The sequence below is a fragment of the Festucalex cinctus genome, chromosome 5, assembly GCF_051991245.1.
Source record: "Festucalex cinctus isolate MCC-2025b chromosome 5, RoL_Fcin_1.0, whole genome shotgun sequence".
Taxonomy (NCBI): Eukaryota; Metazoa; Chordata; class Actinopteri; order Syngnathiformes; family Syngnathidae; genus Festucalex; species Festucalex cinctus.
In genome coordinates, this window is record NC_135415.1 from 11,946,528 (window position 1) to 11,972,487 (window position 25,960).

The 25,960-nt window shown below is 39.7% G+C and overlaps 2 protein-coding genes across 3 annotated transcripts in view; one reads left to right on the top strand and one right to left on the bottom strand.

Annotated features, from left to right (window-relative positions):
• bmp2k (BMP2 inducible kinase) overlaps positions 1 to 5,667 on the top strand; it is a 59,818-nt gene extending 54,151 nt beyond the window's left edge. Inside the window, exon 16 of one of the 2 annotated variants that reach the window (XM_077522573.1) lies at positions 2,231 to 5,667. In XM_077522573.1, the coding sequence (XP_077378699.1) occupies positions 2,231 to 3,537 (1,307 nt within the window). In that variant the 3' untranslated portion in view covers positions 3,538 to 5,667. The remainder of the gene's footprint in view (positions 1 to 2,230) is intronic. The other variant, XM_077522574.1, reaches the window with a different exon arrangement.
• Positions 5,668 to 5,725: 58 nt separating this feature from the next.
• paqr3a (progestin and adipoQ receptor family member IIIa) lies at positions 5,726 to 13,200 on the bottom strand. Its single transcript, XM_077522576.1, has 9 exons — positions 13,059 to 13,200; positions 12,784 to 12,984; positions 12,060 to 12,273; positions 11,036 to 11,198; positions 10,714 to 10,869; positions 10,278 to 10,475; positions 10,117 to 10,207; positions 7,775 to 7,968; positions 5,726 to 7,554 (listed from the first exon to the last, which is right to left on the bottom strand). Exons 2-8 carry the CDS (start codon positions 12,842 to 12,844, stop codon positions 7,811 to 7,813), a joined length of 1,041 nt encoding a protein of 346 aa, XP_077378702.1. The 5' UTR covers positions 12,845 to 12,984; positions 13,059 to 13,200; the 3' UTR covers positions 5,726 to 7,554; positions 7,775 to 7,810.
• Positions 13,201 to 25,960: the final 12,760 nt, after the last annotated feature.

The window sequence follows — 25,960 nt, forward strand, 5'->3', positions numbered from 1 at the left end:
GAAAGACAAATTACAAATATATGTAAAAGGTTTTACAACATATTCTATAATACTTTTTACCAGTGTCATATCAATATTAAAATAGTCGGTAGACTTTTTATTTTTTAATGTTTTTACAACATTTAATACTTCAATATCATTAACACCATTTAAAAACATAGTGGATGAATTATTTACAACGTACTTATCTATTTCATGTTTATTTCTTGTCTCTGGAATTTCATTTGCCAAATTTCTACCCACATTAACTAAATATTCATTGAAGTTATTGACTATGTCTGAAATTTTATCGATTTTATCGAAAGTGGAAGGTGAACAAATAATAACCGCATTTGACAGAACTGACAGAACGGAGGAGAAACAACAATAACCAATAGGGGTATAATACACGGATACACAATAGCGTCGCGCTGGCACAGTCGTCCAATCGGAGTGTCGCGCTGGCACAGTCGTCCAATCGGAGTGTCGCGCTGGCACAGTCCTCCAATCAGAGTGTCGCGCTGGCGCATTCAAACTGAAGTACCATTATACGGGCACCAGCCGACACAAACACACACATACATACTAGGGGAGCGGAGCCGGCGGCGGGCCCGAGCCGCCAGCCGTAACAACGGGAAACACGACAAACATGACGGGACATTTACGCAGGCATCACAAAGATTTAGATTTATCAAATTCAACTAGAAGTGGGAAAACAACGGTCCAACCAACTATTTCATCCTCATTTACAGTGAAACTTCCACACACTTCAGCTCGCGCGAAACGCCAGATCCATAGGTCTATTTATAGCAGCAGACCTGCAGCCTTGGAAAACGCTGGATTCAAACATTTAATTAGTGTACTTGAACCACGCTACAGTATGCCCAGCAACTGTAAATGTTGGGATATAGTTTGTTCAGGCTGTATTTGTTCCATGACTTTGGATACAATATATTTTTTGTTGTTGTTGCACATTGCACATTATTTTAAGAGGAACGCACAGCACACTGTTGTAACCAAAAACAGTCAATAGATGGCAGGCACCCACTGTGACTTTTTGTTTTTGTTTTTTTATTTTTTATTTTACACTTCAGTAAGAACAAGACGGTTAACTTTATATTGTAAATAAATTCTTTGAATTTGATCATTCCTGCCTAATGTCAATTATCATATATTACATAAATTTACACAAAAATAATATGGAAATTGCATCACCTATATGTAGCCGATCTTTTGAAATAAGATTTACTGTACAATGAATAGAACCAATGATCATAGACTAGCCTTAGCCTACAGAAGCATATGCCTCTGTGTTATAAAGTGGGGGAGCGGAAAAAAAAAAAAAAAAAAATCGAAAAAAAAATCGAATCGTGACCCCAAAATCGAAATTTAAATCGAATCGTGGAGTTGGCGAATCGTGACACCCCTACTTACTATACATGGTCTTTAAAAAAAATACATAAATAAAAATATGCCTTACTGTACATGGTTGTTAAAAAAAACAAAAAACAAAAAAAAACCCGCCTTACTGTACATGGTTGTTAAAAAAAAAAAAACACACACACACACAAAAAAAACCCTTATTATATGTGGTCGTTTAAAAAAAAAAAAAAAAAAAAACTTACTATACATGGTCTTTAAAAAAAAATAAAAAATAAAAATAAAAAAAAAGCCTTACTATACATGGTCGTTTAAAAACCAAAAAAAAGCCTTACTATACATGGTCGTTTAAAAAAACAAAACAAAAAAAGCCTTACTATACATGGTCTTTAAGAAAAAAAAAAAAAAACGCCTTACTGTACATGGTTGTTAAAAAAAAAAAAAACGCCTTACTATATGTGGTCGTTTTAAAAAACACACACACACACACACACACACACACACACACACACAAAAGCACCTTAGTATACATGGTCGTTTAAAAAAAAAAGCCTTACTATATACATGGTCGTTTTAAAAAAACAAAAAAAAAACGCCTTACTATACATGGTCATTTAAAAAAAAAAAAAAAAAAAAAGCCTTACTATATACATGGTCGTTAAAAAACGCCTTACTATACATGGTCGTTTAAAAAAACAAACAAAAAAAAACCACCTGACTCAGGGAATTTCAGATGATCAATTGTCATTGCTGCACTGCTAATGTGAAGGATATGTGATTTGTATCAAATCCGTTGGCCCTCTGGGGGCCCCAAGCAATTGCCTACCTCGCCTAATGGCAAACGACACCTCTGTTTGTGTCACTCCGGCAGGATCCGACGTGGCGGCAGGCGATCCAATGACACCAGATGTTTCTGCTTCCCTAGACGACCAGTCGCCCCTTCCAGCCGCCAAGGAGCACAAATCCATCAAGAGGGGCAACGGCCAGCCTGGCGGTGACGACTCGGACAGCGACTTTGAGTCCGACCCGCCTTCGCCTAAAAGCAGCGAGGAGGAGGAGGAGGAGGAAGAACCTGAGGAGCCGGAGGAGGAGGACGAAGGACCGATCAGCGAACACGGCGACGACACCGAGCCGGAGAATCTGGGCCAGCGACCGCTCTTGATGGAGTCGGAGGAAGACGGCGAGGACGACGACAAGCGAAGCTCCGACTCGGACGACAAGGTGAAGACTCTCGCCAAGAAGGAAAGTACAACCAGCGGGGGGCGTCAAGCGGAAACAGTTCTGATGGACCCTGCGGGCTCCCTCACCTCGGTGGACGTCTTTGGCGCCGTACCTTTCTTCGGCGGAGAGTCCGCCATGGGAGACATCTTTGCCAAAGCGCCTTTCCGGCAAGTGAGCCTCGAGCAGCCACCGGCGGACGACTTTGACGTCTTCACCAAAGCGCCGTTCAGTCGGAATTTCTCCCGGAACGCCAGCGGCCAAACGCCGCCTGGTTCCCCCGAGGGCGTGGACATCTTCGGCTTCGGCCCCTTCCAGCCTGGCGGCGCCCCGTTCCCGACCACGTCCAGGAGCGCCGAGGACATTTTCCTGCCGTCGGCTGAGTACTCCCCACGGCAGCAGAGGTTGAAACAGCGCAGCCTCCAGAAGCTGTCGTCGCGCCAGAGGAAAACCAGGCAGGAATCCGCCGGGACGGGCGGCGGCGGGAAGCGGCACCATGGCACCCCAACGGGCGGGAGGAAAACCGGCAAACCCGTCAAACCGGCTTTCCGTACCCCAGAGCGGGTCCGCAGACACAAGAAAGTGGGCCGGCGGGACTCGCAGAGTAGCAACGAGTTCCTCAGCGATTCGAAGGAGAACATCAGCGTGGATGTGACCATCGCTGAAGGGAAGGACAACAGCGCTCAACTCCAAAAGGATGAGATCCTAGACCCCTTCGGGGCCAAACCCTTCCACCCTCAGGACGGGGGGCGGAGCGGAGGCAGCTACCCGGGCGGTCTCCCTGAAAGCAAGAGCGACCTGGGTACGTCCTGGGCAGCGGTGCTCCACGGGGATCGCAACGCCACGGACGATTTTGGGGCGGTACCTTTCACAGATGTGGTGGTCCCTGGTGGACCTCAGCAGCAGCAACCGGTGGAACTGGACCCGTTTGGCGCTGCCCCGTTTCCATCCAAGCAGTGACTCGTACGTCTGCCATCATGACTGACCTGTTTGCTGCCGTAGTCCCCTGAGATTCTCATTCAGTTGTGGAACAGACACTGTTGGACTTTTTTTAAAACCACTTAAGTCCGCTTAGCTGTTTTTATGCTGCATCATTATGCCACAGAAATGTTAGCAACCCAACAAACTGTGATTTCTAATGTGCGACCACTTTTTATTTTTTTATTATTATTTTTTTATTTAAAGCGGCACGGTGACGCTACCATCTGCGGATGCTAGACCCCTATCAGGGAAAGTAAAACGGCCGTTTTGTGGCTGACATGCTTTTGTTGTGCTCGAGTTACATTGGCAACCCCACAAATTGGGATTTCTAATGGAGAATTTTTGTTTTCATTTAGCAAGCAGCACTTAGAGCAAAGAATGCAAGACCAGGCCAGGGGTTCTTAACCTTTTCGACCTTGGAGGCCCAGAGCTCGAAATACCTTAGCAAACCTCTCGGTTTGGTCGGACTGACTTGGAAAGTACGACCACGCGTGGCCCAAGTTTTTATTTAGCAAGCGACACCGTGACAAAAAACGTTTTAAGTCTAAAACCACAAAACAATGATTTTGGGACCTGCTACTCGTGACCCCATACCTACTTCCAGGATCCTTTTGAATCCTTTGGGTTGATGTCCAAGGCAGAGGCAAAGTCCTGGGTGGCACTCCAATTAGCAAACCCCAAAATGTGATTTCTAATGTGCAACTGTTGCACAACTACCGGTCTGAGCGAGTGGTCTGTACGAGCACGCCCAATACCCACAAAAACAAAGATTGTGTTGGATTAGTTTGCGCAGGGGCCCGCATTGTGCCACAAGTGGTAAGTTTTTAAGAGCGCTGTCCTTCACTACAATTGAGAAATCTTAGTAACCCTCTGACTGTGATATCGAATGTGCAACCGTTCCACTCTGGACCCATTTTATTTAGCAAGCAACACCCAATTTGATCCGCAATCCCAAACCACTAACTGAAGTTTTTTGGGTTGGGGGGGGTCAGGGTTCTTTTGTAATACTCAAGAAACTCATTGTGATTTCTAATGTGCGACTGTTGCACTGGTACTGCTCTGTATTGACCCGTCTGTTTTTATTTACAAAGTAGCATGCAAGAGTGCCAAGATGAGTTTTGGCTTCTCTGGAGACCACCAGGACCCCAACCTGTGGGAAGTCCTGTGTGGCTCTTCACAGGAAATGTAAAACTAAGAGGATGGATTTTGGGGTTGTTTCTTCCACAGAACTGAAACATGAGACCACTTTCCATAAAGATTCTTTTGGACCGAATTCTCCGCATCTCTGTGAAACCAGGACAGACGAGACGGCTCGTCACGGAGAAAGTCGAAGAAGATTTTGGAAAACTGGCACAAGAGAGAATGCAGATAAGGACATTTTTTTTGGGATCCTCCGCTTCCAGCAGGGACTCCTTAGTCCAGTTCTCTTCTCTTTTGAACTGGTTTTCACTTGCTTAAGTCTTCCTCCTTTATTATTATTATTTTTTTCTGGGTGGGAGGTAACCGACACTGCCAAGTGACACCCTTTAAGCCCTGTGGAGGGACTCTGGAGTTCGCATATCGTTTAGCTGTTTTTATGCTGCAGAGGCGACCTTCTCCAAACTGTGATTTCTAATGTGCGACTGTTCTGCTCACTTTTTTTTATTTTTTATTACAGTGGTACCTTGACTTATGAGTTCCCCACCATTTTTCTAGTTAACGGTTGTGTGGTAATTTTTTTTTTCTTTTTTTTTTTTTTTTTTTGCAGGGTACCACTGTATTTGGCACCGCAATGCCTTACTCGCATTTCTCTACGGGAGCTCCTTTTGCTGCACAGTACCTCGGGAAAAAAAAACGTAACCACTTTTTTGTGTTCTTGAGCTTTTATTCCCCCCCTTCGATTTCTATGCATGTCACCAACGTGGACCAGAAGGGATTGTTTTTGTTCTTCCTCCTTAGCTCTGTGAACCGTGCTGATTATTTTTATTTTTTATTATTTAATTTGGACACATTTTCTGCAACTGGTCTTCTCACAAGTGCTCTCTCGATTGTAAGACACAATCCAATATATATTTTTTTGATTATGTTTGGAAAATGCTTGAGTTCAAATATATTGTTTGACAAATGTGACAGGATTTTTTTTTTTTGCACACCAGAACTTGTTCTTGAACGCACACTTCTTACTTGGTTACATTAGAATAATTTAATACAAAAAAAGTTAATGTACATGAAATGAGTTACTTTTTCTGTTCCTACTCTTACAAAAAAAATATATATAAATGATGCAGCACACGCTAATGCAAAATGTTTACTATAAATACACAAACCAGAAACATTGCACATGGCCTTAGTAGAACTAGAGGGAAATAACAGCTTTGCTAGACTACTCTAGCATAGTTTAGTATTGTAATAATTCCGTCTCAGATGAACTAACATGACAGTCAAGTTGCAATATGTATGTCTTGTCGTACGCATATTGTAGTCTAGCATCGTCACAGCCTTATCAAGGACAGGGTCGGTTAAGTGTATAATGTTTGTCAATAGTAGAGTAATAGTTTAGTCTAGGACTGACTAGAATGGTTTTGTCAAGTTTAGAAAAAGGATGGCATAGTCTAGTGTAGTAATAGTCTAGGTCCAGTTAAGCTTGTCAAGTTGTGACAAGACTGGATGGTCTAGTACTCTGACTGCATCAAGAATCTATTCTGGTTTTATGTAGTATAGTACAGTCTCAAAAAGTGATAGTCTATTCTAGGATAGTCTAGACCAGGGGTGTCAAACATACGGCCCGCGGGCCGGATCAGGCCCGCAAAGGCGTTAATCCGGCCCACGAGATGATTTTGTAAAGTAAAAAAAATAAAATAAAATTGTAAAGTCGGACTAATTAATCAGCCGTCCACAATCTAAACATAATAAATTTGTACGTTCACAAGCAGTCCTCAGATGAGCAATGCAACTTGTACGGGGGATTCTTCCTGGATGTCATTATTTTACACAAAACTTCAAGTTATGGTTTGTTAAATTATTTTTATTATTATTTTTATTTTAAATCATATACTGACAAACATGTTAAATATGACACAAATTACACAAATCGATATGACAAGGTCGCTATAACGTCATTAACTGCACCACGCAATGTATTCTGGGAACTATGTATATATATATATATGCAAAGCAGGTTGATTTAACGCGTCCAGGAGGTATACCGCCAAAGTGTTGCCGTATTCCATTTGCATTCGTGTTATTTTTCGGAACAATATGATGACAGTTGAGCTCCATAATTTAGGGCTGGTCCACGAAAATCTGCATATAAATGACGGCAATTGTTTTTAAGTTATATACCGTTTTTTCCCCGATGCGGCCCGCTTAGTAATATATTTTCCTCCATGCGGCCCCTGAGCTAACATGAATTTGACACCCTTGGTCTTGACAGTCAAATTTAAACTAGAATAGGGTAGTCAAGACATTGACGGATGTGTCTAGTAGGCAAGTTTTTTTTTTGTTTTTTTCCCCCCCTTTTTACACAAAGTTCCACACGGAATCCCCTTGCGCCGGATTTAGCACCAAGTCCTCTTTTTCACATACACAGGCCTTTTCTGAAGAGTGTCTCTCAAACCTTCCAGCAGCCAATAAAGCTTCCAACTAGTTTCCAAAGCTAGAAAAAGTCTACAATACAAATAAAAATGCTAACATTCATTGTCACTGCTCATTGCCGTTTACTCCAGTGTTAGCGCTTGGCTACTTTGTGACGTTGCTCAGTTCTTAGGTTCATTTGCCAACAAAGACATGCTTGGAATTGGCATCCATCTATTTTATTTTTTTTTTTTAAACACCAACAACAGCAACTAATCAGTCGGCAACAATCAGCAGTGGCCATCTCATTTGCTATTTTGGAGTTGATGTCCCCAATGACCATACAAGCGAGTTGCAGAGTGCTACGTGATGACTGGCTAGCATACCAAATGTTAACATGATGTCGTGGCCGGGGTCTTCTGGCCTCTGCAGCCGTGGTGCATGCTGGGGAGCATTAAAATATGAGAAAGTCATTATTATTATTCTTGTCTAGGACAGGGTAAAACGGTTGAGTTTTGACAAAGTTGGGATAAGGTTTGTTGTAATTGGTTGAGTCTATTATCCACCCTTATGGTTGAGTCAGTTCGGGACAATCGATTCTGATATAAGTGTTATCATGGTCTGGAAAAGTATCCGATAGTTGGAGCAGCATATTCTTTCTTACCATAAAGCGCATCCAGTCGTTAAGCTTCCGTGTGGGCTAGGAGTGCGCGTTGGCGGCGTCGGCGAGGTTGGCGGGACAGGGTCGGCTGTGTCTGTAGGCCATGATGAAACAAGACGACTGGTGCCACCAGTAGAACATGAGCAGTAGCAGCACGTGCCACAGCTGGTGGCTGGAGCCCACGTAATTCAGTTGGCCTGGGAACAACAGATAAAAATCACATCTTGTATTGATTGCTGCTTTAAAAAAAAAAAAAAAAGATTAACTACAGTGTTCCCTTGTTTATTGCGGGTTCATCTTTCGCGGACTTTTTACAGCGTGCTTTTTGGTTTGTTTATTTTGTTGGCTTTTGCGGGGCCATATATCTTGAACCCTACGTCCAACCGGGGACATACGGGAATCAGCGGATTCGTCTCAACAAGACCTTTCCAACGCTGTCTGTCACATCGCTGCACGACCTTGCATACTATATGAGCAACATATACTATGTTGTATAACAAGTAAATTAAAAACACAATGAAAAAAAAGTGACTAAATTAAAAAAAAAAAAAGAAATGAATGAAAAAGCATTCATAAACTAAAAATCATACCAAAATGAAAAAATATAATAAATGAAAAAATAAATACTGTAATTTAAAAAATACTTTTAATGGAAAAATGAATGTAAATTAAAAAAGGAACATATATTATGATTGAAAAAAAACATTTGTAATAAAGTAAAAATCATACCAAAACGAGAAAAAAAAAAAAACGAAAAAATGTATATAGTTAACGGATTTTTTTTTTTTTTTTCAATTAGCGCGGTAGATTTTGGAACATACCACCTGCGATAAACGAGGGGACCCTGTACTGTAAAGAGTATGTTCTTATGAAAAGCCTGCATCTACAAAATGTGTAATGTATTTAAAAAGAAAAAAAAACACCTAACTGAAAAACAAACAAAATACCAAATAAAATTAGTTTTTTTTTCCCCCCATTTAAATCAAGAATTAAACAAAAGTGGAATATTTTTTTATTCCTGATTTTTTGGGTCTTTGTAATGTGACTTATTTTGAGCTGTCAAAAGTAATCGATTAATCAACAAGTAATGGATGATCTAATTAACTGACAATTATTTTAATAACGGAGTAATAGTTGGTAGCCATTTTTTTTTTTTTTAAATGGTCCAAATCCTCTGATTTGAGCATGTAAAGAGTAATTGTTTACGGATTTCTGTAAGTGCATAATGAAAGAAGACTGATTGTCTTCTGTGTTTAACATTCAATGACTTTGACAAGTATACTTGTCAATTGTATTTCTTAAAAGCGGGGATGATTATGCTCCACTGTAAATGTCAAACTTGGAAACAACTTTACCACCGGTAGATGACATCATTGGCCCATTTTATACGAAATAAACACAAGTTCAGAGTCCATGGGACTCATTTTTCTACTGTCAATTATAAAAACAGGGACAAAAACTAGACAAAAACTAGGGAGTCTATCCGGTCATTTGGTAGATTCGGTTTATATATAATTATTGAACGTAATATCGCGTGGGTATTGAAAATTTTGACATTTTCTAAAATGGCTGGCAGTGAATGAGTTAATCAAAATAAGATATTTGCAAACATCTGTTTTTATTTTGGAAAACAATGACAAAATCAGTAACAGTACTACATTAATCCTCCCCTTTTTTCATCACTATATGAATATGAATAGGGGTGTGCTCAAAAAATCGATACGGCAATATATCGTTGCGGGCCTCATCACAATACACGTATTGATACGCAGGCGTCAGAATCGATATTGCTCGTTAACTTTAAATCGGCAGTTCACGTTTGCCTTTGCGGCTTGCATTGTACCTAAAAAATAAAACCAGCAGCGTCTTTGAAGTTAATTGCCTTCAATTAATGCAAAAATAGCTCACCAGTGATTGGACACTGTGTCTTGCTAAGAAAAATGAAACCAGAGGAAGAATGTCAAAATTTATTTATTGATAAACTTAACATGGCACGTGTCTCAGTGGACCAATTTTCCTATATTATGGACCAATTTTCCTATATTTTGTTTAAAAAAAAAGTGTCTTATTTGGGATACATATGTATCGCGATACGTATCGTATCGTGGCCCCTGTATCGTGATACGTATCGTATCGTGAGGTTGGCGGCAATACCCAGCCCTACGAAGTACAAAATAAACATCAATCACCAGTGAATAAACTTTTGTAATACAATGCAAAATTAAACTGAATCGATTCTCTAAATATTTGAAAGTAACAGTACTACTTTTATAGATTTAAAAATCATATTTCGAGTACTTAATTGCACAGTAAGCAAATGATGAACGAGTTGTTGGTTGTCTGACCTGGAAAATATCGTTCGGGCACTTTGGAGACGTAGAAGATCAGCGCCAACGCCGCCATCAAATACATGACCAGCACGCGGGGGATGAACGCCTGAGGGAGATCGGCGTTAAAAATCAGCATAGTAATAATAAGGAGTAACACGATGACGTGCGGGGCTCACTTGCACGAGCTCCGAGGAGAAGCCGCCGGCGTCGCAGACCCAGTGCGCGACGGGCACCAGGCCGCCGGAGGCCAGCGTACAGAAGGCCAGCCAGCGCGGGCGGCGCCACTGCTTGCTCAGGAAGTTGGGGTGGATGTGCGCCAGGAACACGGCCAGGATCATGGCCAGCACCGTCACCAGGTACACCTGACGCCAGTACTGACACACACACAAACAATAAGAAATTAATCATGGGCAAAATTTGAGATTTTTTTTTCATAATTACCAAACCTGTTTTCACATTTCTTACTTTAATATGATTTAAAAAAAGAAGAGAAAAAAAAGAAGTTTTACATGACAACAATCAAAAATTGGCATAAGATTTTCTTGTTTTTAATCACAAACAAATAGCATTTTCAAGCCAAAATGGATTTGTCACGTGTGTCGCCGCCCTCACGTTGTTGCAGTAGAAGGCGTAGAAGACGGCGGGCACGTAGCAGCCCAGGATGCCCACAGACACGCCGGCGTAGTCCAGCGCCAGCCAGCGCCGGCTGGTCTTCTCCGAGCGGTGGCAGCAGAACACGTGGTAGCCCGCCGAGCACAGCAGGCACAGCTGGGGACACATCGCACATGGGTGACGGGCGGGTTAACCATCTTGTGGTACTTCAGAAAACAAGTGGATTCCAGAAATGTTGTTTTTAGCAAACAACAGAGGATAAGTTTAAAAAAAAAAAAAAAAGTCTGCAGTTTGATTGATTTGATTGATTGGAAGCGGATACCTGAAAGCAGAAAAGTCCGACAGAGTAGATGACGTAATCCTCGCGCGAGACTCCCAGCTGCGGCAGGACTTGCGCCATGTGGTACACGGCCAGGAAGAAGAAGAGCAGGAAGCCCAGCAGGTGAGTCCAGATGTTGACCGTCTCATTGGACAGGATGAACAGGCTGATGGACGGACAGACGGACATGAAGCACTCACATCAACAAAACAACAAGCCTGTTCTTCTACATTAAGTCGTCTAAGTATTAACTAACTAAATTCTGAATCATCTATTTTCGTCAACTTGCCAACCCATTGATGCTGAACTAACAGAAACTGAATAATCAGCAGACTAACTACTTAGCTAATTGGCTGTACAATTAGTGGACTTATTTAGTAAAGCCGCAGACGGCATGACTAACTAGCTGTGTAAAAGTCTCAGTAATGTAACTAAATAACTGAATAACTAGCAGGCTAAATGGCTAGCCTAGCTTTCTATCCCCTGACTAGTTGAACTAACTAACTACAAGGTCTACTATACTATAAGCTTTCCTCTTTGCTGCCACACTAGTTAACCGACTGACTTGCTCAATAAAAGACTAGGTCATTGTTCTAACCTGCTGGTAACCCTAACTAGCTAACTAAAAACTAGTACTAAACTGTACTAAACTAACGAGCTAACTGACAGTTTCGCTAGACTACCTGAATAACTCAGATTTAGCCAATAAACTAACCAAATGATTAACTAACTGTCAGTCTAATTTGCTGTCTAACTCACTGACCTGATCTGGCTAGCCAAGTGTGCAGCCTCGTCTTGTAATTGTTTTACCATTAACCAACTAGCTAACTGACATCTAACTGACTAACTAGCAGGCTAACTAGCGAATTAGCAGTCTAAACAACAAACCCGCTAACCAGCCGTCTACCTAGCTGAGTAATTGCCTGCTTAATTTGCTCTCATGATTTGACTGATGAGCTGAGTGACTAATAAACACGCTGACTAACTAACCAACCAACCAAAAGCGCTTCCCCCACCTGCCACTTACCTTTTGATGCAGAGCCTGGAGGGCAAGTAGGCCCTGTATCCGTCCGTGATGTAAGGGTTCTCGCGCAGGTAACCGGGGATCTGCTCGTAGGTGTAAAGGCGGATACCGCGGGGTACCAGCACCGGCCAGTACTGGTAGCCCCCCAGCTCGATGTAGTGGGTGGTCTGAGCGCTCTTCTGAGGCATGACAGCGGTGGGGGGCGCTTTCTTGAGACCTAAGGTGGGGGTCACAAAAGGCAAAGCATGTCAAAAAAAAAAAAAAAGACAATTATTGTCATTATTTAATTGTAATCATTCAACAACATGTTGAAATGTGTTCTGTCATAAATTTTAATTTGGGTGAAGTTTGGTTGCCTACTTGCACTCTTTTTGTGACACAATTGAAATCAGGTTGGAGTCAGAACTTCCACTAAAATAAACTAATTTAACAACTGCTCATGAAGCGGGTGTAAACCGTCAGCGAGGACTACATCTATCATTAAACCGGCATGTAGCTCTTTCTTTGCGCACAACTAAGTGCCGAACAGGTCCAAACATCCAATTTACTTCAAAATTTACTTGAATTACAATAGTTATTACAACACGCCTCCATAATCACGAGTACGTAAATGCGACGAAATTCCAAGTGAATTTGGCGACGAACGGCTATTGTTTTTGTTTGTTTTTTCAACAAGCTAGCTCATCTGTCGACTTGTTCCGCCAACAAAAAGTGAAGACGAACTCACCTTTCAACTTGGTATACGTACATTTGGTTCCATTTGGGGTCTTATAAAACGCGCTGTACATTTAAAACTAAAATTGTTGAACCGTAACTTAAACCTCAGAACCGCGACGTTCAACTTTCAGATCCATCTTCCAAATCAGCACTGACGTCATCAACAAAGGACCCATCTCGCCTCCGTAACACAGGAGCGTCCAAAGAGTGCCTGAATAAAAATACACAAATTGAGAACACAGTACACTAAATTTCATTTCATTTTCTTGACCGCTTATTCCTCACAAGGGTCGCGGGGGGTGCTGGTGCCTATCTCAGCTGGCTCTGGGTAGCAAACTGCAACCAGGAAGGCCGGAGCCTGGACTCGAACCGGAGTACTCAGAACTGGGAGGCGGATGTGCTAACCACTCGTACACCGCGCTGCCGTACACGAAATTGATGAGTAATTTTCTTATTCCTCGCTTGGCGCGTTGCATTTGTGTGCGGAACTGACTCACGTTCAAATGAAAAAAAGGAGCGGGGGGGAAATATATATATATATATATATATATATATATATATATATATATATATATATATATATATATATATATATATATATATATATATATATATATATATATGTTAATTCTACACATTATATAGACAAATAAAAGGTTTAAAAAGAAGCAAAATACAAATTATTTTTTTAGTTAAAATTTGTTAACTGATGAATTAGCTGACTAGCTGTCTAACGGGATGACTAATGTAATAAGCCAAAAAACTGATTATCTTGCTATGTAGGTTACTTGTTATCTGTCTAGATCACTGACTAACTGAAAAACTGAACTGGACTGGAATAAATTGTGTCAAATTGGGGGTCATCAGCAGCTGAGATGTGAAGGGAACGTCAGTGGAAAGCTCCCCTCAGGAGAAGATGGGAGTCCTCCCTCGCACTATATGTTTACACCTCCGCTCCATTAAGCGTCTGGCGGTGGAGTGTTGTTCATTATCACGTCTAATTCACCTCTCAGCACTCACGCTTTGACAAAGTGAAGACGCACTCACTGTATGAGCTCACAGAGACATCCGCTGCTCTTCAGCCGGCTACGTTTGCACCACAGTCATCTTGGAAAACTGAGCCCCCATTGAAAAAAGATAAAGTTCTCAAAATGGCCATCTTCTGTTCAATGAAGACCTACAGAAAAAAAAAACTGAACAGCCTACTGTTATATACAGGGCAAGCCAGGAAGTTACAGGGCAAGTTTCAGTCTGTCAGACATACTAAAAGAGGGAGAAAAAAAAAAAAATCAACTTACTCAATGACAAATTTGCTGTCGAATTATCTAGCTATCAAATAAATATCAGATTGCCTGAATAATGTCTAACTAGCTGATTAACTAGCAAACGTGCTAGACCTAACCACTAACCACTATCTACTTGACTAAGAAATTAGCAGACCAACGGACTAATTGAAGTTTAATTAGCTAATTAACTAGTTAGCTAACTATAGTTAATTAATTAGCATATGGCATAAATTGCAACACATTAGCTGACTTAACCGCTTTGCTAAAGAATTGCTACTTTGACTAAATAAACTGGCAATTATTGACAAGCAAAGTAACTGAATAGCTGAACAAACTAGCTGAATAATTGACTAGTTAAATAGATGAACTAACTAGTGGTAAAACTGGCCAACAAGCAAATTAGCTGCTTGAATTTCTGTCTGATTAAGAGGCTAGCCTGTTGAAATAACTAATGAACAAATTGAGAAAGATATACTAGTGGCTAACTGGCTAATTTGTCCAAACATCTGATTAAATAGCCAGTTAACTAAAGAATTTAACAACAAGCTCAATACAAACAGTAGCTGTCACCTATAATGCCAGCATCAAAGGGAAAAAGGTTGAATTTATAGTTCTGGCGACCTCTAGTGGCCACTTGAGGCAGTGCACAATTCTGCCTTTTAGGCTTAGCATTAATGCTCTGTGAATTATTGTTTAATATTATTGTTAAAATTATATTAAAGGATGACACGCCTCCCATCCAGTTGACAGCTCATCCCTATTCAGCGTCCACCTTTGCCCCGCTTCTTTGCACCTTTCGTTCCCGTCATCCATTTTGCTAGCAGAGGATGTAATTGCGCGCTAAGGCGGCGTGTAATGGAACATGAAATGGAAGCCGCTTCTCCCTCACAGTGTTTCTCGTAAAATAAGCTGGAAGTGATGACAAAATACGGCGCGTGCGATGATTGCGCTACGCCGGCGGCGCTGTGGGAAGCGTGCAAGCACATCGCGGCGAAATGATGGGGGAAAAGGCGGCATTACATTATGCCTCCATCAGGCGGGACAACGTTTACTCTCTGTGCTAACATCAAGACGCTAGTTTGATTATGATTTACGTTGGACATTTGTCCATAATGTAAACACGTTTATGTCATGGTTTCAGTTCCGGCCGGGGTGATCTTAGTTGGTTAGCTAGCTAGCTAATAGCTAGTGAGTCTGTTACGCTAAAAGAAAGAAAAACAATGATCACAATTACTTATCTAAAAAACAAAAAAAAACAAAAAAAAAACATACTAAAGGGATGTCTAGTTTGAATCTTTTTTTCTTAAATCACAGTTCGCGATTTAGTTAATTTGCACAAAACATCTTTTAAATTGTATTTATATTGTCCTGATGGCAGTGGTTAACTTCATTTGTCAATTCTATGACACTTAACGCAAACAAGTTTTTCATTGTATGTCAACAAAAATGTCTGGCGTGCCGTGCACTGTTGGAGAAGAGAAACGGTTTGTTGAACACGTTACAATCACTAAAAGCCTTTTCTTCTTTGACTTATAAAAGCTAAACATGTTCCCAATCTTCTTTGGAGCAAGTGAAGAAAAGCAATCTGTGAGCCGTGTAACCCGGGCGGTGAAAGCGGATCATGGCGCATATGCGCATGGAACGCTACGCTCTGTTCGCTAATAAAAGTGTGCACTTTTGTTGTCTTACACGTCCTCATCCCCGAGGGATTAGCTGCAACTTTCTTTTCGTGTCCAGCTGCAAAAAAAGTGCAAGCGCTATAAAAGTTAATCTGCGCTAATCCCGGAGCTCTTGTCAAAATTTGTTTTCGCCGCTTTTTCCTTGGCCCGGGATTTACAAGCAACCAGATGTATCTCCTAAGACGGAGTCCAAAAGATGCCCCGCAGATTATTACGACTACTACTACTAATGCTTTTCAATATTGTTGTACGGATGAAACTTTTACTGCCATAAAGGAATAAAAAAATAAATAAAAAGGTACAAGGACACGCTAAGCTATAAAGAGCTCAGCAAGGCCAGATGCTACAAAAGGATTGACCGCGTTCGTGGCACGAGCAAAAGTATTGGGACACAACACTTGAAGTGTCTGTGTCTTTGATGATCATCAAAGACACATTGAAACAAATGAAATGAAAATTGAAAATACTCAGATGCGTATACAAGCAAAAGTATTGGGACATGTACAGCAAGTTTCATTGACTGGACAGACCATGAATGTTTGATCCCTGTCAAGCAGTAACAATCATAATCAAAGACACATAGACAAAATTATTGGAACGCCGATAGCCACAACCACCATTAAAGACATGTACGACCGGGCAAAATAAATTCTTTCATACAAGCACAAATGTACTGAGATTCCTACAGGAAGTGAAAAGTCATTTGACAATAATTATCAAAGACACATACGGACAAAAGTATGAGGACACGGCGCTGGAAGTGAAAAGTGAATGTAAATAGTCAAGACGCATATGGACAAAAGTCTTTGGACATTCACATGGGGAAGTGAAGTCATTAAGAGGGGATGTGTGACCAAATGATTGGTATTAGTACAAAACAGTGACAATCATCAAAGACACATATTTTCCAGTTTATTAACCGAGTAGGACACCATATAACACAGGAAGTAAAAAATACTAATAATTAAATAAAATAAAAAAAACACGACTGACAATAGTAAAAGACAACGTATTTGGAAACCTACAGTAAGTGGAAAGTGATTGACAATATAATCAAAGACACACATGAATGAAAGAAGCAGGACACGGCGCTGGAAGTGAAAAATGATTGTAAATAGTCAAGACGCATATAGACAAACGTCTTTGGACATCCACATTAAGTGGGGATGTTTGACAAAATGATTGGCATTAGTACAAAACATTGACAATCATCAAAGACACATGTTCCAGTTTATGAACCGAACTATCAAGACACCACATAACACAGGAAGTTAAAAAAAGAAAAAGAAAAAAAGATTGACAATCTTGTAAGTGGAACGTGATTGACAATATAATCAAAGACACAAAGACTGCATGGACAAAAGCATTGGGACACTTTTACGCAGTAAAACGGTACGGCCTACGGTAGTAGGCCAATACAAAGGAAATTAAAAAAGTCATTAACAGTCAAAGACACAAACATCACATGGACAAACAAATAGGAACATTGTACAGGAAGACAGGAAGTACATTGTACACATATTTCTGATTATCCCTGGACACCACTGTTGACAACTCTCCTCCGTAAGTTCTTGGTGAAGGTGTTATCCTCACTCGCTTCTTTTTAAAGAACACAAAATGTCTCCCACCACTTCCTCTTCTCGCGCTGTCGCCGCCATTTTGTGTCAAAGACACTTGCGTCTGAAGACCACGAGTCGAGTCGAGGGAAGTGTGCGTGGTGGTGCGAGACAGAGGAGGGCGAGGGCGAAAGGTCTCGTCAAGACGTTCGGGCCCGTGCGGCGAGCAGACTGAAGACAGCGAGCGAATGTGGCCGCTCTCACTCGGCGACGTAAACAAGACGAGACGAGACAAAGCGTGAAGACTGCGCATCGCTTCGCGGTCACTCGAGGACGTGTGGAGGACAGAGGCAGATGTCTGCTGGCCATACATAAAGACGCTGACATGCCGTGTTAGCATCGCAAAAAAACCAAAACAAAACGCCACAGGCTAGTTTAGCATTGCTACGAGAATTGCTGCAGTATCTCACAATACTGACGAAGGAACCTCAGGTTGTTGCCCAATATTTACGTGGGGTGCGGGAAATTTTCCGAGGCAAATGGTGCTCAAACTTTTTATACCAAATAGCACCTTTAAATAAATATATATATATATATATATATATATATTAGGGGTGTGCCATAAAAAAATCGATTCATAAATGAATCGAGATTTTATTAATCGAATCGAATCGATATTAATATCCAAAAATCGATTTTATTTAAATTAGAAATGAAGAAGAAGGGGAAAAGGCAGTTGTAGCCCACATGCTGTTTTTGTGGAAAAAGGCACTTACAATACAAAAATAATAAATGTTTAAACAAAAAACAAACAAACAAAAAAAAGACACTTTAATGTCTCCATTTGTCATTTCGTCTTGAAAGGCAGACTGGAGTAGATCATGACAAAGTTGTGCATATCTGTAAATTGAAGCAGAAATCATTTGTCAATCAAATAAGTTTGAATCGAAAATCGTTTGAATCGAGAATCGAAAATCGATTCCGAATAGAATCGTAGACCCAAAAATTGTAATCGAATCGAATCGTGAGACAGTCAAAGATTCCCAGCCCTAATATATATATATATATATATATATATATGTGTGTGTGTGTGTATATATATATATATATATATATATATATATATATATATATATATATATATATATATATATATATATATATATATATATATATATATATATATATATATATATATATACACACACATATATATATATATATATATATATATATATATATATATATATATATATATACACACACATATATAACACACTCTACAATACCGCCATAATGATGGTTTAAATTAAAATAAATTGTTCTTAAGTTTGTGCTACAACTTTAGGAAAGCCTTAGACAAAATTTAACACATCTGCTCCCGGTTCAGACCTGAGAGACCATGTAACACTTATGAGTCATTTTCACCTAGGGGTGTGTTCACTTTTGTTGTCGGTTGTGTAGACATTAATGGCTGTGTTAGTTTGTCATCATGTTATTTTATTTTATTTTATTTATTTTTTTGATGGTGTGATAACTGAAAAAAAAACAAATTTTTATTTAGTTTTTTTTGTTTCAAATAAAATTAATCTGCCCCAGAAAGATAATAATAATAATAATAATAATAATAATAATAATAATAATAATAATAATAATAATAATAATACAGATTAAATTAAAAATAATGCAACTAATAATAATAATAAGAATAAGAATAATAATAAGAAGAAGAAGAATAATGCATAAAACACAAACAAGTGCCATATGATGGACAAAAACTAACATTTTTTTTTTTTTTTTATCATCTAAGTGTATGTGACGAGTAGCAAGTTAGGTGCAGTTCATCGGTCGGCCTGCAGATGTCTCTGTTTACCAACTTTGCACAGAACCCCGGCATATACACACACGCTTATTGTTTTTGTTTTTTTTGTTGTTTTTTTTTCAAACTCTTTATGATTTTACGTTACGTTGAAAAATATTATTAATGTTATATTATTGGACTTGTCAAAAGTTACCCAAGGTGAAATTGTAACTATTGATTTTTTTTTTTTAATATATATATAATGCTGACACACAAATCTATTAAATGTATTTTTCTTTAAATATGTGTATCATAAATACTATTACATGTACTTATAGATATGTACATATATGTTTTAATGTTATGTTCTAATTTTTAAACAAAGAGAGGCGTAGTAACTGTGTAAAAAAAAAAAAAATTATATTTACAACATATATTACTAAATTTTGCCACTTTTTCACTTTTTAAAAAGCAGCAATAGGTGCAAATACATCCACAGTTATTGGATGAAAATCATTGGCGTGTGTTATTGCTAATGCTAAATGCTAACAGTGTCCACCGTGTGACATTTGCACTCATGAGAAATAAATCACATCCTCCTCCATTTGCTGGACTCACTCATGTGAATTATTGCTAATGTGCTTCTGGCATCCATTTTGACACATTTTTATTTCTTCTCCCCCCTTTTAGTACGCTAGCTGGCCTTAGCGTGTGCTAATCATGCAGTAAATAAACCACAGAAGAAGAAGAAGCAAGATGACAGAGGACTGCAGTGTGGTTTTGTGAATAAAAAAATGATGAGCAGTCTTTTAAGTCGTGATGATTTATTAAGCGCTAATAACTGACGTTGCGTTTTATCATTTTAGATTTGGCGATGATCAAAAATGGATGACAGGATGAATAATTTGCGATGATGTTTGGAGTGTCCAAACCTTTTCACATTCAGAAAAAATATTTGATGTTCTTCACCTTTCTGTTTATTTATTATTAAAACAATCCAACTTGGGATTTGGTTCAATTAGATGATCATCATCACTGCAAATAATAATAATAATTATTATTATTATTTAAATTATTATCAGTGTATTTTTGATTCCGGCAGCTTAATCACCTTTTTCAAAACTGACAACAATCATCAAATAATAAAATATTTCACCCCAAAAAAAATGGCTTTAATTGTAATTATTGGCTGACTAAATGGGAGGGGGAGATTTCATGTCATGGCTTTAATTATTATCATTATTCTATAGTCCAGCAATTCAATTTCCTTTTGTGTAAGAGATTCAATTTCCTTTGTGTAAGAGCCTTAATTCTTATTATTTCAGTAACATTCCTATTAATAAATATTGCTGAACTAACCACATTGCTTTTTATTATTACACTCACAAAATTAGATTTTGGAGGGCTTTATTTATCATTATTATTTTATCATTATTATCATTATTATTATTATTATTATTATTATTATTAATGACTTTTGGGGAGATTTCATTATCATTTTTGTTGCGGCAACTAAATGCCTTTTGGAGAGGTAGTGAAACCAATTTGTTTTGTTTTGTTTTGTTTCCACGGCTTTGATTGGGTGGTGAAAAGGGCATATGCAGGCAGTTAGCTTAGCTGGCTAACACCTCAGTAATTTGTAGCATAGTTTTAGCATTTTGAGCTAACAGCTAGCTAACTTGGAGAGTACAAAAGTGTGTCTGAAGTTTTCATATGAGATTCATGTGACTATGTGCCCTTGATCTGTTTTGTTAGCATTTTGAGTAAATAACAATAGCATTTTACTGCTAACATGGTGTACTTTTTTTTTTTTTTTGGGGGGGGGGATCCATACTTTGAAAGCGCTAAAATAGCTTAAGCATAGCCTGTTGAATTTGGACTGGATTGAAATTACTTCACATATGGTTTTGTTAGCATTTTCAACTAACAACAGTGTAGCTTAATTCCCTTAATTTGTTAGCGTATTGTTTAGCCATTTATATTGCCATAAAAGTCAAAAACCATAATGAAAACATAACGACTTGAATTCAACGGACCTCATTTCCAACCACAACAACCAGTCTACATTTTTTTCCCCTTTTGTTTTAGCAAATGACAAAATTTGCCTGCTAATACAACAAAATTGTGTGCGATTCATCTCAAAGTGTAGGAGGTGGTGGGTGCGTGCGTGTGCATGTCTGAAGGTCAAAGTCAAAGTGGCAAAATGGGGCGAGCCAAGTAATGAGTTTTCCCGCCGTTCTCCGTGCCCCTGAACACCTCGTCGTCCTGTCAAGACCACCACCACCACCTCACCCCCAATTTTCTTCCTGGTGGTGTGTAATTCGGAGAGCGTCTTAATGCATGGCGACTTTCCCCTAATAGCACATTTGCATGGCGAGCAGAGGCGACGACGCGTCAGCGATAACGCCTGCCGTAGCCCACCCGAGCCAGCGTCGGGAAATATGCTGAGCTTTCGGCTTAAAGCTCTCATCAAACACACTGATCTTTATGGACTGTATCATATTGTGCCGTAATGTGCTTTATTGTCCACAGAATAAGCTTTTCTTAAAGGTAATTGGAAAGTGGGGAAATGGAGCCCCCCCCTACTCCCTCCTTAGCGCTATCGGACCCCGGGAACCCCTGCTCTCTCGGAAATGTGGGCTTGTGTAATGACCCCGTCGGTGTAAAAAGCCCAGATTTATCTTGGCAGCGGGAAATTGATCCATTTCACCTTTGTCTAATGGAAAATTTTTATCAAGGATTATCTGGTTATGCAAATGAGCGTGGCACCCCGGAACGGTGGGGATAAAAAGGAAGTGTGTGTGTGTGTGTGTCTGTGTGAGGGAGAAGAGGGGCTCAGGAGGGGGGTGCGGCTGTTAATCTTGGGGCCTCTTGACATGTCAAAATGCAGAGAAGACACCGCTCGGTGGGGGTGGTGCACACTTGACACATTTTGTCCTTAAAAAAAAAATATGATGAAATAAGGTAAAGACGTGTGCAGAGGTAAAGACAAATAAGAAGCAAAAATTGATGAACAAGAACAAAATGCCAATGCTATCCAGCTAAGCTAACGAGGGTGCACCCCATGAAAAAAGAAATAAATGACATGAAACCTGGAAAATGACTTCATGCTTACTCCATAAGTGCCTAAAAATGACTTGCATGGCATTCGCACTAATGAGATCTGCATGAGAAATCAAACAAAACAAAAAAAAATTACTTGAGACTAGTATGAGACTTCAAAATAACGTGAGACTTTTGAAAATGACTTGAGATTGGCATGAGACTTAAAACATAAGTTAGATTTGTTTGAGACATTTAATATGAATTAACTGAAGCTTTCATGTAACACCAATGAAGTACTTGAGCCGTGACTTGAATGAGAATTAAAAATAACCTGTGACAGACTTGAAATGACTGAGATTTTACATGGGACTTTTAGAGTGAAATGAGACATTCCAAGTGACTTCAGACTTCCATGGTGTTTAAAAAAACAACAACAACAAAAAACAAAAAACATTTGAGACTTCTATGAGACCTTTAAAAATGACTAGACTTTGTAAAGACGAAGTGCTTTGAGACTTGCATGAGACTTCTAAAAAATAAATTAAGATTTACATGAGACTTTAAATTATTATTTTTTTTTAATGCTTGAGACTTGTAAAACTCTTTAAAAAAAAAAATATTTTTATTTTTGTGTGGGGCTTTTAGAAATTACTTGAGACTTCCATGAGACAAATTGAGGCACCAATAATGGACTTAAGACTTGCTTTAGACTTAAATAAATAACTTTAGAGGATATGTGAGGCTTATGAAATTATTGAGACTTGCAAAATACTTTAAAGCGTCTTCAGACACTTACGATATCTTAAGATTTCAATGAGGATCCTAAAAAACCTTGAAACTAGCATTAGACCTATAAAAATGACTGTAGAGTTTCAAAAGACTTAAAATGGCTTAAGACTCACACAAGGCTTAAAAATAGAGATTTGTATGAGACTTTTAAAAAATACTTGAGACTTTCATGAGAATTAAATAAAATACTTGAGACTTCCATGAGAATTGGAAAAAAAAAGACTTGAGACTTTCATGATAATTAAAAAAGACGAGACTTTCATGTGAGAATTTAAAAAAATGACGAGACTTTCATGAGAATTTAAAAACAAGACTTGAGACTTGCATGAGACTTTTAAAGACTTGAGACTTTCATGAGAACTTTAAAAATGACTTGTGAGTTTCATGAGAATTAAAAAAATGCCGAGACTTTCATGAGAATTTAAAAAATGACTTACATAAGACTTGAGTTAAAAATGAATTGTGACTCACTTTCTAAATGACGAGACTTGCATGAGACTTGAGGAAAAAAAAAAATACTTCCAAAAGATTTTTAAAAGTGACTCGAAACTTCCATGAGACTCACTCTGTATGTTATGTTAGTATCTATCGTAATTTGTTTTTCCACGGCCCTCGGGTACGGTCGTAGCGCGCGTGTTTGATTTGCGTTCACAAACCCGCCTACATTCAAATTTGGCGACCAATCCTTCACCCCGCGTACCCTCGTGGTGGGGTGTTGATGGACCAGACAGGAAGTGCGATGGCTCTCCACCAATGAGCAGCAGCTGCTGGTGTCCTCCTGGTGGCGAGCTTCAACATATGAGCTCCTCCGTGCTTATTACATTACCATGAGCGCGGCGGGACGGCCCCACAGCGTACCCCCCACCCCCACACCCCCCACACAGCCTTCTCCTGTCTGTAATTTGTTGCTAATCAGCTGTCAGTTCTGCGGCCACGACGAGGTGATCATGGTGGGAGGAGGAAGGTAATGGCCTTAAAAGTCACAGAGTCAATGTCAATGGGATGTGCGGGATTCAATCAGGGGCTGGGGGAGGCGGGGGCGGCTTTGGCGGGGGTGCTGCTGTGAAGGATGGCGGCCCGTGCTGACATGACCACTCATTTTGAGCGCCAGCATCTGGGCCCCAGTAAATAACCATCAGTGGGCGGGGCCCGGCGACAGGTCATTAGCCCTGAGAAAAATAAATATCTCCCCTCGTCGTGTCGTTCGCGCGCGCCCCGGCCCGAAGGCTGCGAGTCATTTAGCACGGAACGGCGGATCTCAGGACAGATTAAGTGTGATGAGCCAATATCAGTCTGGGAGGTGGAGGGAAGGCGAAGAGGAGAGGTAGAGCAAAGGGGGGGGATGGTGGTGGTGGTGGGGGGGGGGGGGGGGGGGGGGCGGGGGGGGGGGGGGGGGGAATAGTGGGTGTAGTTTAAAAGCGAGGAAGCACTCCAAAGCGGAAGTTGACGGATGGAAGCTTTTTACCGGTAGCGAAACAGACCTCATGAACTATTTCTATTCATTCTCAAAATATGTATCTGTATTCATCTCTACTGCTGAGGAAAGAGAATCGTAATAGCAAACGACTAGTTTGGGACTTGATTGTGATTGGATGACAAAATGAACTTGAGACTTGGAAACACAAACCAACAGTGATGAGACTTCCACTGATGACTTGAGATTGGCATGAGACTTGAAAAAAAATGACTTGGGTACACATGAAACTTGTAAAACTGACTTGCATTTAACTTATAAAAATTGATTGTTGAAATGAATCTTGTCAATTTAACTGGCAACTCGAATGAGACTTCTGCAATAACGGACGGTGCATGAGACTAATGAAAATAATTTTCTTGGGAATTATGAAAATTTCTCAGAATTTTTATGAAATTCCTATTAATGACTTTAAGCTTACATGAGACTTTTTTTTTTTTTTAAACGATTTGAGACTTGCATGGGACTTGTCAAAATGACTTGACACAATTGATAACATACAGTGTATGGCTTATTTGAGACTTGTGTGAGACTTACAGTAAATGATTGAGACTGGCATAGGACTTTTAAAAATGACTAGTATGACTTTGGACTTGATGGTGCACAAACCCGATGTAAGAACTCAGGACATGAGAACTGCAAGAGACATTGACAAATGATGAGGCTTTCAATAATGACATGAAACCGAGAAACATATTTCAATAATGCACAAGATCTGTAAAAATAAATTGGAACTTTCATGAGTCTGTAAGAAACCAACTATTTCTGAGACTTGTAAAAATGTGAGGAGAGAGGAGAGGAACTGACTGATACAATTCACTACTGGACTCTGAAAAAAATCCCCTCCTCACCCTCTTTTTATTTGGTTTCCACGCCCCTAGTTACAAAGGTGTTCCAACCATAATAATGCAAATTCCAAACACAGTTGGTACACAGTGTACTTGTTTGTCTATGTGTGTTGTGCATGTGAGTGGAAGATTGCTGAGTACATGTGTGATCTAGTTTGCAATCATTTCTTAACAGAAAACAGGCGGCCTCAGCAGACTGGCTCTAACCATTCTGCTGCGTTAGATGTTCTGGTTCTTGAGCTTCTTGCGTCATTTTCTATTAAGATAACATATAGCTAGGCTATGTGAATCTGAGTGTGGAGCAGAGCAAAGCGTTCTTCATTGCAGCATACATTTATGATAACTTATTATTTACAATTATTCCTACAACATGCAACTTTTGAAAAGAACTTGGGACTCAACACTAATGACTTAAGACTTGAATGAGGCTTCAACTAATGACTGGAGACTTTTACAATGTCTCGGGCCTTTACACTAATGACTTGAAACCTCCATAAGACTTGTAAAAACGACTTTGGTCCGACTTGGGACTTGTCCAAATGACACGAGGCTAACAATAGTCATTGCTCAAACGAATTTGGGACTTGGGCAAACATCTTCCAAAAGTGAAGGGAACACATCAAGTCAACTCAAGTCCTAAGTGCTCTCGTCTTGATGGGCATTAACGACCTCGCCGGCTTAGATCATCCATCTAATGAATGAATAAGTG